The 13,284-nt window shown below is 42.9% G+C and overlaps 1 protein-coding gene and 1 pseudogene across 1 annotated transcript; both read right to left on the bottom strand.

Annotated features, from left to right (window-relative positions):
• Nucleotides 1-660: 660 nt before the first annotated feature.
• Nucleotides 661-2,545, bottom strand: LOC123404276. Its single transcript, XM_045098205.1, has 3 exons — nt 2,278-2,545; nt 1,666-1,877; nt 661-1,450 (listed from the first exon to the last, which is right to left on the bottom strand). Exons 1-3 carry the CDS (start codon nt 2,525-2,527, stop codon nt 848-850), a joined length of 1,065 nt encoding a protein of 354 aa, XP_044954140.1. The 5' UTR covers nt 2,528-2,545; the 3' UTR covers nt 661-847.
• Nucleotides 2,546-3,441: 896 nt separating this feature from the next.
• On the bottom strand, nt 3,442-4,092 carry LOC123395179 (annotated as a pseudogene).
• Nucleotides 4,093-13,284: the final 9,192 nt, after the last annotated feature.

Here is a 13,284-nt window from a genome sequence, read left to right as displayed (position 1 = left end):
AACTAATTCCCGAACACCAAACGAGGCATCACGTTAATCTCCCGAACACCTAAACCCTAAAACCCTAAAACCCAAAAATGATTTCATTCAAAAAAAACCAGAAAACAGCAAAATCTGAAAATCTTTAGTCCCGGTCCGTGTAACGAACCGGGACTAAAGGGCCTGCCCCTGGGGGCGCTACGAGGCGCCCACGTGGAGCACCTTTAGTCCCGGCTTGTAAGAGGGCCGGGACGAAAGGTTTGGCCTTTAGTCCCGCCCCTTTAGTCCCGATTGGTGAACCGGGACTAAAGCCCCTTACGGGCCGGGGCTAAAGGCTCCGTCCCCACTAGTGACTACTTCCCAACAAACATGTGGTTCAGGACTGATAACATGAAGGCGTCTCCTGCCTTCTTAGTTGAACCCAGGTTGTGCTTCACAAGTTAGTTCAGAATAACAGCAAACAAATGCAATGCAAAGTCATCTCTTCCACATATTTAAATTTTCAGGAGATTTAGATAATAACGTAACCATGAGCAATGAATACAAAGCAAAGATAAATATGGTAGAGAAGTCCCTTGACAGTGTAAAATGTTCATATTTCCGCCTAATACATGTCTAACAAAACACCAAATGTTCTAATCTGCTTTATTTACTTATATGCGAAAAAATAAAACCAACAAATTCGGTATAACACGCCACCATAATATATAATAACTTAGTTTGCCACTCATTACTTATAATCCATCATGTTACTTAATAACAATAGTATAACTTAGTGCACCGCATCATTACCTCACGATTAACTTGGTTCACTACATCATTGCATCACTTCATATTACATCTAAACTAAGTTTACCAAGTCACGGGATTACAGCCTAAAGTCCATCAAGGACCAGACAACCCTGAATCCGAACTTCCCAGCACCACACGTAATTTTTTCTTCATCTGCACCAGTGCGGCGTGGAGTGAAAGCAAAGGTTCGTTCAGCACAAACACCAGCTGCCTCATTATTTATGTGAAACATGACATTTCTTTCCAGACAGATAGTAATAACACTTCGCTGGAGTTTGATAACTCCACTTTCATCACTTGTAACAACGCCATCTGCTGTGCTATCATGAATCACAGTGGCTTGTTCAATGTCCAGACTGCGAGCTTTATCCGCGATGCCAACTGTTATATTTCCTTTAAAAAGCCCCTCAATGAGCTTGATTTCAAAGGTGCACTCGACTGCGCTCAGGACAGTTGTGAATCTCACTTCGATAGTGCTGAGCCAGCTCTCAAGGGTTTCACTTGTAACCACGACATCTTTCTCTCTAGACAGTACTCGGCCATCAATACTTATTAGACCCTTGCTAAATGACCTGTCTGGAGACACTCCATCTTCCCTGATTTTAAGATCTATCTCTAGATAGATGAAATCAACCAGCACTAGACCTCGACTTGGGCCAGTTAAAATCAGCATTCCATCCTGTGAAAAGAATTGCACAAGGGATTAGAGTATGCTCATCCAAACGCTTCTTGAAATGAAGATTGAAAGCATGATATAAAAGCTCCTCCATTTATATGCAGATGACTATGTGGATTTACAACCACCAGTACTATGACTCCATTTAGATATCTAAGTAACAGTTGATATGAATAAAACGAAACCTGATTGAAACGAACTTAGAAGCAAGGATGTACCTCGTTGAGATGCTGGCACTCATCTCTATTGCGGTGAAAGAGATAAATGCACTTGTAGTCAATGCTGTCTCTGGCAATGACACGGCCATAGACATTGACTGGGAAGCCTACATCTGAGGAGACTATGCTGACGGAGAGGATGTTTGCAGAGTCTTCTAGCCCAAATTCATCTTCATAGATACTATCAGTGTATCGCATTGGAGGGACAGATGCTGCAATGAATGAGCAAAATAAATCTATCAAATTATTTCATCACAATAAACAGCCCAATTTGTGTTCTTTCCCACTGAGTTAAACCTCGTAATATTCTTATTTCACTTCCGAATTAACTTGAAGAGAAAGCTATCAACTCACCATTTGTACCAAGTTAATTACATTTTGGCCTGATTCATGTTGTCAAATGATTCTTCATCAAAAATAAATAAATGAACATATTATTACATAATAAACATGGCATGTAGAGGAATCTCTCAACAGACGATTGTACAGGTAACGTAATTCAGTTCCCATACATGAGAGATTTAGAACATGGCATCCAACTGTAACGTAATTCAGTTCCCATACATGAGAAATTTAGAACATGGAAAAGAACAAACATGGATGAATTCTTACACTCTTCATCGATGTCGAAGACGGAGAAATCCCTGAGAAAGAACCGGGTGTAGACGTTATGGTCGACCTTGGGATCGTGCTGGACGATGGAGTGCATGACCGCTTCGTGTGCCTCGCGTCTCCGCCGGTACTCCTCCTCCTTCCGCATCTTCTCCTCTTCCTCCCGCCGACATCTCTCTTTCTCCTCCCGCGCCTCCGCAACCATCTTCGCCACGTACGCCTCACTGAAGAAGAGGGGCTCCATGTCCATGAACTCCTCCTCCTCCTCCTCCTCCTCCTCCTCCTCCTCCTCTAGATGCGCCATGAATCCCAAACCACCGTCTCCACGAATCACACAAATCGCCGCCGAGGCCGAGGCTAACCTAGTCACCGCGCTCGAGACTTCCTGAGGGGAATAACTCTTTTCCTCTTTGTTCGTGCATCATATCGCTGCTGCTTTGGGCTGGGCTAAGGCCCAAGTTGAAAGGTGTTAGCACGTTTTTCTTTTAGCCCTCTTCGTGGTCATTGAAATTAAAACCAACACAAATACCCGCGGTAAAAAAATAAAAATAAAATAACCGATTCATGTGTCATTGTGCACCAGTTTTTATATCTGATTTTACTAAATATCTATGTTAAAGTTAAAAATGCAAATTCTCATCAGATGCAGGTAAACACAGCGAGCACATACACATGAAGAGTAAGGCAGAGACATAAAAAAAAAAAAGCAAAGATAATTTAAAGATTATATATATATTCTATTTTCACACTTGACATCACAAAGAACACAAGTCAAAGATATTGTGATACATCTTACCCTTTTATAAATTGACTGCAAGGCACGAATTGCTTCTATGGTTCAAGTATCGCATAATAGTTATATATAGTTTATTCAACAGTGAGCATAAACATGGCATGTACTATCGAAATTCCTTTGCTATGGAGCTTAGTCTGCATATCTATTCGTCTTGTTTATAAATCAATGGTGGCCAAGTACATGGTGGCCAAGATGTACTGACAGCTCACCTGCCTCTCCCCGTTTACCAATAAATCAATGCAGCTCAAAGCAAAAAAAGAACATAGATTTATCTACCTGATGTAATTGCTTTGTTATGGATTCTACAGCCTGTCCTTGTGCCTATTCTGAGGCGTTTCTGGACTTGTTTATTTATTTTATTATTGTTATTACTTGGAGAGGGGGGAAGGAAGGGAAGGGAGGAAATGGGGGATCTGGGGACGGCGCTCACCGTTGATGAAGTAGACGGAGCAGGGGTAGCCGCAGGAGGAGGAGGCGACGGTGCGGGCCTCGTTGTCGGAGAGCATGGGCAGGAGCACCCCGATCCCGCCGTCGCGGGTGACGAGCTCGAGCAGGCCCAGGGCGGCGCCCGCGGGCCGAGGCTGCGCGAAGTAGGAGGTGCCGGGTTGGAAGGGCGCCCACTCGGTCTCGGACATGGCCTCCTCCAGCCGTCGCTTGAGCGCGCCCACGCCCTCCCCGGTCGCCAGCGACGCCCCCGTCGCGTCCAGCTCCAGCACCATCCCGCCCCCCGCGCCCGGGCGCCGCGTGTGGTGGGCGCAAGGGCCGTGGGTCGGGCCAACAGCCGTCGGGACAGGGTCGCCGCCGCACGGGAGGTGAGTTTCGTTTCCCAGCTCCCGTCAGATCCACTTATGAAGGGACTGCGGGTTGAATACCTAAAAGTGGAGGGGCTTTTGTGCAAAAGTGTCGATGACGTACGACAGAAGCAATACGTGCTTTATTATTACGGAGATATAAGTTTACGACCGTACTAACTACACAGTCAGAAGGCTCGTCCAACCAACTAAAAAAAGATTTATCATAGTAATATAAAAATTAGCTAGCACAGAAGCCACTTGATTAAAAAAACAACATCTTTCCTAATAATAAAGCAGCTACTGCTTCTGCCGTACGTCGTGGATATTTTACAAAAAAGTCTCTGTCTTTTCAAGTAATTGACCCGCAGTATCTTTTTATAAGTAACTAACGAGGAAAACGTTTCGTTCGGATAGAGAATCCCGGGGCGCGGAGAGCTCCACCTCCTTCTATCCTTGCACGGAGCAGCTCAAGCTCCTGCCCGCATGGCGCTCCTCCGCCTCCAGCAGCACTGCTCCCTCCTTCAAACCTCCACCTCCCACCTCCCAACCCTCCTCACGCCCCCGCGGAACCCTCGCAGGAGGCAACTCTCGCCGCCCAATGCAGCCAGGACCGCCAGCTCCTGCATAGCCCCCTCACCCGCCGCGCGAATCTTGGCACGGAATGCGGCGGCGCCCTGGCGTGGCGAGCTGCTCCTCCTCCTCCCCGCGGCCTGGCCGCTCCCTGCCCTCGCGGCCCAGGCCAACGGCGGCGGCGGCGGCGGGATTTGGCGTATTCCACCCGAGATCCTTCTCTTAAGATAAGGTTTCGTGGAGTGTGATCGATCGGTGGTGGGGGAGTTAAAACTTTACTTTTCTGTTTGGGAACCGCCTATAATTTGTGTAACATGGAAGATGGTGAAAACTCTTGGTCATCGCGTTGACAATGAAAGCATGCCACTCAAATTTATTTATCTTTGTCTTTAAAGCTTGAGCTCTGGCACCTCTGCAAATCAATGCTTCGCTCTGCGAAAGGCCTATCTATTTACATTTCTGTCGAGTCATCTCCTTCTTATAAAAGGATCCAATTATAAAGCACCTCTGTCATTTTTATGCTTTGCTATTAATTGATATTGAGTATGACTATGACTGGATCTTCTTTGCCATGAAATACAATGTTCAGTCAGCCCTTGGTCTTTGAAGGTGCTCTGCATTTATGTTTTGCGGTCTCAGAAAGGGCTAGCGAGATACCATCTCTTCATATTGTTTCATGTTTGTTTTGATTGAAGTGTTGACGTTTGAAACTTATTATTATTGCTCGCTAGTTGATTATGCCATTGATATGAGTACACCATGAGACCTAAATGTTATTGCTTATGTGGTTTGCTCATGATCTTGTTGAAAATCCGAATATGAGTTAGACATAATTACAACAACAAGATCAAACAGAGTTCGTAAAAGTTTTTCTTTTGTCTCTTTCAGTTTGTCAACTGAATTGCTTGAGGACAAGCAAGGCATTAAGCTTGGGGGAGTTGATACGTCTCCATCGTATCTACTTTTCCAAACTCTTTTGCCCTTGTTTTGGACTCTAATTTGCATGATTTAAATGGAACTAACCTGGACTGACGTTGTTTTCAGCAGAATTGTCATGGTGTTGTTTTTGTGCAGAAATAAAAGTTTTCGGAATGACCTGGAAACTTACGATGATTTTTTATGGAATATATGAAAAATACTGGCCCAAGAATTACCCGAAGCCACGGAGGGGGGAGCTCACGAGCCCAGGAGCCCCCCCCCCTAGGGCGCGCCTGGCAGGCTTGCGAGGCCCTCGTGGCTCCGCAGACTCAAACTCCAACTCTACATAGTCTCTCTCGCCCATAAAAAAATTAGGAGAGAAGAGTTCATCGCGTTTCACGATACGGAGCCGCCGCCACCGCCTGTTCTTCCATGGGAGGGCAGATCTGGAGTCCGTTCTGGGCTACGGAGAGGGGAAATCGACGTCGTCATCATCATCAACCATCCTCCATCGCCAATTCCATGATGCTCTTCATTGTTCGTGAGTAATCCCATCATAGGCTTGCTGGACGATGATGGGTTGGATGAGATTTATCATGTAATCGAGTTAGTTTTGATGGGGTTTGATCCCTAGTATCCACTATGTTCTAAGATTGATGTTGCTACTATTTTTCTATGCTTAATGCTTGTCACTAGGGCGCGAGTGCCATGATTTCAGATCTGAACCTATTATGTTTTCCTCAATATATGTGTGTTCTCGATCATATCTTGCAAGTTGTAGTCACCTACTATGTGTTATGACCCGGCAACCCCGGAGTGACAATAGCCGGAACCACTGCCGGAGATGACCATAGTATGAGGAGTTCATGTATTCACTATGTGCTAATGCTTTGTTTCGGTTCTCTATTAAAAGTAGACCTTAATATCCCTTAGTTTCCATTAGGACCCCACTGCCACGGGAGGGATGGACAAAAGATGTCATACAAGTTCTTTTCCATAAGCACGTATGACTAAATACGGAATACATGCCTACATTACATTGACGAACTGGAGCTAGTTGCATATCACCCTATGTTATAACTGTTACATGATGAACATCCAACATAATTATCCATCACCGATCCAATGCCTACAAGCTTTTCCTACACTGGTCCTTGCTAAGTTACTTTACCGCTACTACTGTCACACTTGTTACTACTGCTACTGTTACCGTTGCTACCGTTACTATCACACTACTTTGCTACTGAAACTCTGCTATAGATACTAAGTCTTTCAGGTGTGGTTCAATTGACAACTCAACTGCGAATACTCGAGAATATTATTTGGATCCCCTTGTGTCGAATCAATAAATTTGTGTTGAATACTCTACCCTCGAAAACTGTTGCGATCCCCTATACTTGTGGGTTATCAATACCACAGGAACAGTTGAAGAATTTGTAGTGATAGAAGCATTTGATGATTCAGGTGAAGAATTAGCAGTTTCACGCTCGATGCATTTCTGACATGGTGGAGTGAATTCAACCTGAACAACACTGATCTGTTGAGCAATCAATAAATCGTTTTCCATTCGAATATCATCATGAGACATCTTCAACTTCTCAAGATCAAGCTTCCTTTGAAGAAATTTATAGGAAAGTTTCTCATGATCAGACAAGAGTGTGCCATAACGATCTTGAAGACTATCAAATCTATACCAGAGACTTTTCATGTCTTCAATGAGGACTTGAGTATGATTCATTTCATCATTCAACGGATCATCGCTTCTGTCTAGCAAATTTTGAAGATTTTTTATGGCACTTTGTTGCTTCGTGGCAATGTTGGCAATTTTACTATAACTGGGTTTTTTATAATCTTCAGGCTCATAGTCACTAGAGTCAGAGGAGGAACTATCATTCGGTACCTTTGAACCTTTTGCCATGAAGCAATAGGTTGGAGAAAAGTCATCAGCATATTTAGTGTTGTCATTTTCTTCAAGGTTGAAGATTGACTTGTTAACGAATGTGGTAGCTGATACGTCCCAAACATATCTACAATTTCTGCTTGTTCCATGCTCTTTTGGGTGACATTGTTATATGTTTTGCTACACTTTTATATCATTTTACACATATTTGGACTAACCTACTAACTCAGTGTACCCAGTCCCAGTTCTTGTTTGCTGATGTCTATTTTACAGGGGCTTTTACCCAATTTTCCACAACCCCAAAAATCCCGAGAAAAATATATAAAAATCAGCATACCGGAAGCTTCCAAATCACCGAAGATGGGCCAGAGGGGGGCCAAGGGCTACCCAGGCGACCTGTGGGCGCGGCCTACCCCCAGGCCGCGCAGGGAGGCCGCCTGGGTGCGTCCCACGCCCTCTGGTTCCCTCCTTTGGCCTATATTTACCCCCCCCCCCTGGAGGAAATCCTGATTCCAGAACCCTTTTCTCCAGAAGCAATTCCGATCTCCGCCGCTATCGCCGACAAGTTTTGGGGGACAGAATTCCTGTGCCGGCACCCTGCCGGGACGGGGAAGTGCTCTCGGATTCATCTCCATCGACGTTGCTTCCTCCCTCCATGAAGCGGGAGTAGTTCCTCCTTGGGGCTGAGGTCTTCTACATTAGCTATGTGGTTAAGTAGTCAAGTATAAATTATGAGTATGATTGCATTAAGGCCTTTGTTGAAACTGCAAGTTTTAATAAGTTTAGTGCTAAGTTTGGGCTTGATTCTCAACTCCTTGTTGATTTCCTCAAATCTTTTGCTTCACATCTTAATATGCCTAAGGATAATTGGATCAAGCATCATGAACCTTTTAAAGAGATTTGCAAAGAAAATGAAAATGTTAATGATAATTGCAACATGCATGATCCAATTCCTGAAAATGAAGTTTTATATAAGCATGTTAATGTGTGTGGAGTGGATAGACCTTGTGAAAGGCCTATGATTGAATAAGAGAAGTAATATAAGCAACATAGGCATGAAAGAACAATCACTTGGGTTAGAGATTTAAATGAAATTGCTAGAGAATTTTGTGACATTTATCCTTTTACTTGTGAACTTTGTGGTATAGAGGGCCACTTTAATTTTCAATGAATGTACTTTCAAAACATAACTATTAACCAGTTGTGTGATAACATGATCACTTCTGTTCTTTATGATGAACTTATGTTATTTTTGATGTGTGAAGAGTTATCAGAAAAAACTTCTTGGCTAGATGATAATGCCTTAGGAATAAACAACACTTTGCAAAGATGTCATCTCTATTGTGTTGTTAATTGCCATGAAAATGATTACATAAGTAAGATTATAAAGGAGGGAATTTTACCAAAGCATACATATGTCTCTTATGTTTCCACTAATAAAAAGGAGAGTTTCTCCCAAGTTTCCCCTACTGTTTCTAATGATAAACCAAAATATGTTGAGAAGCTTCCTCTCCAACCACTCCCTCCTAAGGTGAAGAAGAAGAAAAAGAAGAGGAGGAAGAGGGACAAGAAGGAAGAACAATGGGTATCAAGCTGGCCTGAGCATACTCCTCGCATCAACTTGTATCCTAACAAACGTAAATTTATGAAGGATGCTGAGCTTGACTGCATTCATTATCTTGATGATAAGTTTGTAGGTACTATTGAAGATGATTTTGATTATGATATGCATGTTACTAATTGTGATTGGGAAGATGATGATAGTGCTACTTATGATCTTGAAAATATTTTTGGTACCAACTCTGAAAATGATGATATGTAAAGCTCTAAGCTTGGGGATGATAGGATTGCAAGTCCTTTACCCATTGGTGATGTGATAATTGATAATTATTTTGCTAGTAAGAATAAAGACAACATGTTTACAAATATAGTTGCTAGCAATAATAATGCTCTTCTCTACCATGATGATGTTATAACTCCTATCTATAGTAATTGAAAAGATACCTATGACATAAGGAGAAATTATCCATATGAAACTGGTCATAATCATGGAGGGAATTACTCCCTTGTTGAACACCATCTCCCCAATACACAATGAATCTATGGTGTTCAAGTTGTTTATGATAGTCCTACTCCCACTATTACCAATGAGAAAGATTATGCTTATGTGGAGAGTAAGAGTACCTTTTTGCATGTGGATCATGGTAGCAATGCTTTATGTGATACTTATATTGTTGAGTTTATTCATGATCCCAATGAAAATTATTATGAGAAGGGAACATATGCTTATAGATATTTCAATAATATCAAGTTCCCTCTCTTTGTGTTGAAGGTTTTGAAGCTGCACTTGTTCTGCCTTCCTATGCTTATTGCTTTGTGCTTCAATGAATTATTATATTGCAATATTCCTATTATCCCTACAACTCTTATTCTATTGCAATATTCCTATTATCCCTACAACTCTTATCCCACTAATAATATCAAGTTCCCTCTCTTTAGACTTAAATTTGTTTGGTATATGCTTCTTGATGCTCTCTTTTGTTCTACAACTCTTATCCCTACGAGAGCATCATGAAAATCTTAAGCCTATCTTTATGGATATAAAGAAACAGCTCTAGGGAGACAACCCTTGTAATCTTTACTTTGAGTTTTTACTTTCAATTTTTAGTGGTCTTCATGTGTGTTACTACTGTAGAAACATCATTGTATCTTTATTTTTAAGCTTTGTGCCAAGTTTTAGCCTCTAATTGCAAGAAAGTTCAAAAATTGTGACATACTCTCCAGAAACAGATTATGTCTTCTTAACGGAAAAATTCGCCAAAAATCACCAGATCATATTTTTTATTTGAATTGTTTTGACAACATGCTCTATATAATTGCCTTTCTGTCATCTGTTCTGAGTGTTTTTATTTGAGTTGTAGAAGTGCCCCGAAGAAATTATTTACTACCTGCATTCTGTTTTTCACAGATTCTGCCATGTTTTGCGTTTTCATTGTTTTGCAAATCCTAAGCTTACTTTTTATTTGAAAAAACCTCTTGGCAATCTTGAGAAACAGTATCAATTCAAGAAAATCTTTATTTCCATCAGGTTATAAATTATTTTATTAAGGGCACTAACCACTCTAATCAGCTTATGATGAGTTTCGTATGAAGGGAGTTTTCACGTATGCGATGGGAGATGATGAAAGAAGATACATGAGTCTCAAGCGCTCAAGCTTGGGGATGCCCCCATGCACCCCAAGAAATATTCAAGGAGACTCAAGCGTGTAAGCTTGGGGATGCCCCCGAGCATCCCTTTCTCTATCAACAATCATCAGTTCGTCCATCTCCATGCTATATTTTTATCCCTTCACATGTTATGTGCTATGCTTGGAGCGTCCCGCTATTTACTTTTTAGTTTTTTTAGTTTTGCTTGCTGTTCATAAAAATTTGGAACCTAGCCTTACTTGCTTGGGAGAGAAACACGCTCCATTCCACTCTAGAACACAACATAGGTTTTCATGCTTATCCTTTTTGTGTGTTCTTTATCTTTCCGTAGTTGTTGTCATGCTTAGCTCTTAGTTTTCATGCTTATCTTTTTAAGAGCTTTTATTTAGGTTGCTTTTGGAACTCTCTTGAGTTATCATTCTTATCTTGTCTAGAGAGTTGGCTCGTTGCAGTGAGTTGTGTGTCTTGCATGAGTAGGTAATTAAGATTGCTATTTAAGTATAGTAGTAACTTGCAATAGTTTTGAGGTATTGATTTGAGTAATGTTTGGACTATTGGTGCCAAGAGCTTGAGCCTATTAGTGTTAGGTTTCGTATTTTGGGAAATTCGTGTGTTTTTTAAAAATTAAAAATTAGTTGAGAACTCTAGCTACTAAATTGATCGCTAACCTCTGGAGGGGTTGGAATATATAGAATATCCTCACGTTACCATGGGTCGAGGATGCGCAAGGATAACCAAACCCCCAAACACTCCTCCTCGGGGTACTTGTCTCTTTGTGAATCTCCTGACTAGATAGAGAGTTAATGATAATAAGTGTATGAGTTCTTCGGGCTAGTGTGAGTATTCCATTGTTGGCACTTCCACCATCCATATTTTGCTAGCCTCTTCGGTACCGTGCATTGCCCTTTCTCATCTTGAGAGTTGGTGCAAACTTGCCCGGTGCATCCAAACCCATGACATGATACGCTCTGTCATTCATAAGCCTCATTATATCTTTCCTCAAAACAGCCACCATACCTACCTATTAAGGCATTTCCATAGCCTTTCCAAGATACATTGCCTTGCAACATCCACCATCTCATGACTTGATCTTCATGTCATACATGCTTTTTGCTTGATCGAGGAGCCGCATGATAGTTAGGCCTTGCCCATATTATTGCTACATGATGCGCTAGTATCATTGCATATCCTGCTACACTAGCAAAGGCATACATTTGCACACATCATGATAGTTTTCACTTGTCTTTATGTTGAATACTTCTTATAAAGTGTGATGATCTTGTTTTTATTCATGTAAAACATAGAGTGTTGCCCTTAAGTGAGGGAAAGATCCCAAAGAGGACAAAAAAAGATCCCAAAGAGGACAAATGAGATATAAATAGAAAGATCCAAAGAGGCCACACAAAAATAAAAGAAAAAGAAATAAAGAAATAAAAAGAGAGAAGTGGGCAACACTACTATTCCTTTTGAAAGATCCACACTCGTACTCCTTTGCTATATTTGTACTCCATAGAGATTATCACCCATGCATAACTATATGGGACCCTTACACTATAGAACTTGGTTTGCATATTCCATTGATGAGCCTCTGATACGTCTCCATCGTATCTACTTTACCAAACTCTTTTGCCCTTGTTTTGGACTCTAACTTGCATGATTTGAATGGAACTAACCCGGACTCACGTTGTTTTCAGCAGAATTGCCATGGTGTTGTTTTTGTGCAGAAATAAAAGTTCTCGGAATGACCTAAAATTTACGAGGAATTTTTGTGGAATATATGAAAAATACCTGCGCAAGAATCAATCGGAGGAGGTGAGCCAGTGGGCCACAAGCCCAGGAGGCGCCTGTGACTGTCCGATGCCGACGTTCCAGAAGATTCCCTTTCCTTTCTGTTTTCGTCCTGTGGCTTATTTTATTTGTTGCATCATCATCACATCATGCGCATCATCAGCATTGCATCAGCATCTCCGTTGCCGCCAGTTTTAAAACTTGCATCCGTTGTTAGTTGCCGGTTCTCGTCGTTGTCCGTTCTGAGTCCGACCGCACACGCACGCGCCCGCGGCACCGTCGTAACTCTGTTTTTAAAGTGTGCGTAAAACTTTCTCTGATCGGGTTGAGATTTGACGTGTGGTCCTACTTTAATATAGCCAGGCCGCCTGTCGAATTTCGTCGCGATCAGAGTCCGTCTGGTACCCGAACGGTCGACCGTAGCGACACCGTATTCGGTCTACCGTCGGACGTGTTTCGGTATTTTAAATCTTGTTGCCGCGCCGCGCTATTTCCCTCTCACCCCTACATAGCCCATCTACACAGGTCAGTAGTGCCACCTAGCCACTTCCTCCGTTCGTGGTCATCGGATCGCGATCGGACGGACGAGGTCCGCCCCACCACAGGTCAACCCTATATAAGCTCCACCCCCCTAGACAGACCTCTCTCACTCTCTAGGTTTTCCCCCATGTAAAATTGCAGCCACCCCCCTACAAAAACTCCAACTTCAAGCCCCACCTCTTCCAATCCCGAAATCCACTCCTCCCCTTCATTTTCAGCCCTCGGATCCACAATTAGAGGCCTAAATTTTCGTTTCCTAGCCCTACCGGACATTGTCCATGGCCGCCGGACATTGTCCGGGCGACCACAGGAGCCCTCCCATGCCCGCAGCTCCTCCCGAGCTCCACCCATGGCAGCAAGCCATCTCGAGCCAGCCCCCGTCTCCCACGCCTCGTGCCTTCCTCGCCGCCAGCCGCCGCATCCTGCCAAGCGTCCGCCGCCGCCGCTGGCGCCAAATCCTGCGCCTCCCGTCGAGCCGGCCTGCGGCCGCGCCT

This window comes from Hordeum vulgare, chromosome 1H (genome assembly GCF_904849725.1).
Source record: "Hordeum vulgare subsp. vulgare chromosome 1H, MorexV3_pseudomolecules_assembly, whole genome shotgun sequence".
Taxonomy (NCBI): Eukaryota; Viridiplantae; Streptophyta; class Magnoliopsida; order Poales; family Poaceae; genus Hordeum; species Hordeum vulgare.
The sequence above is the reverse complement of the archived record's forward strand: the minus strand, read 5'-3'. Positions and strand labels throughout refer to the sequence as shown.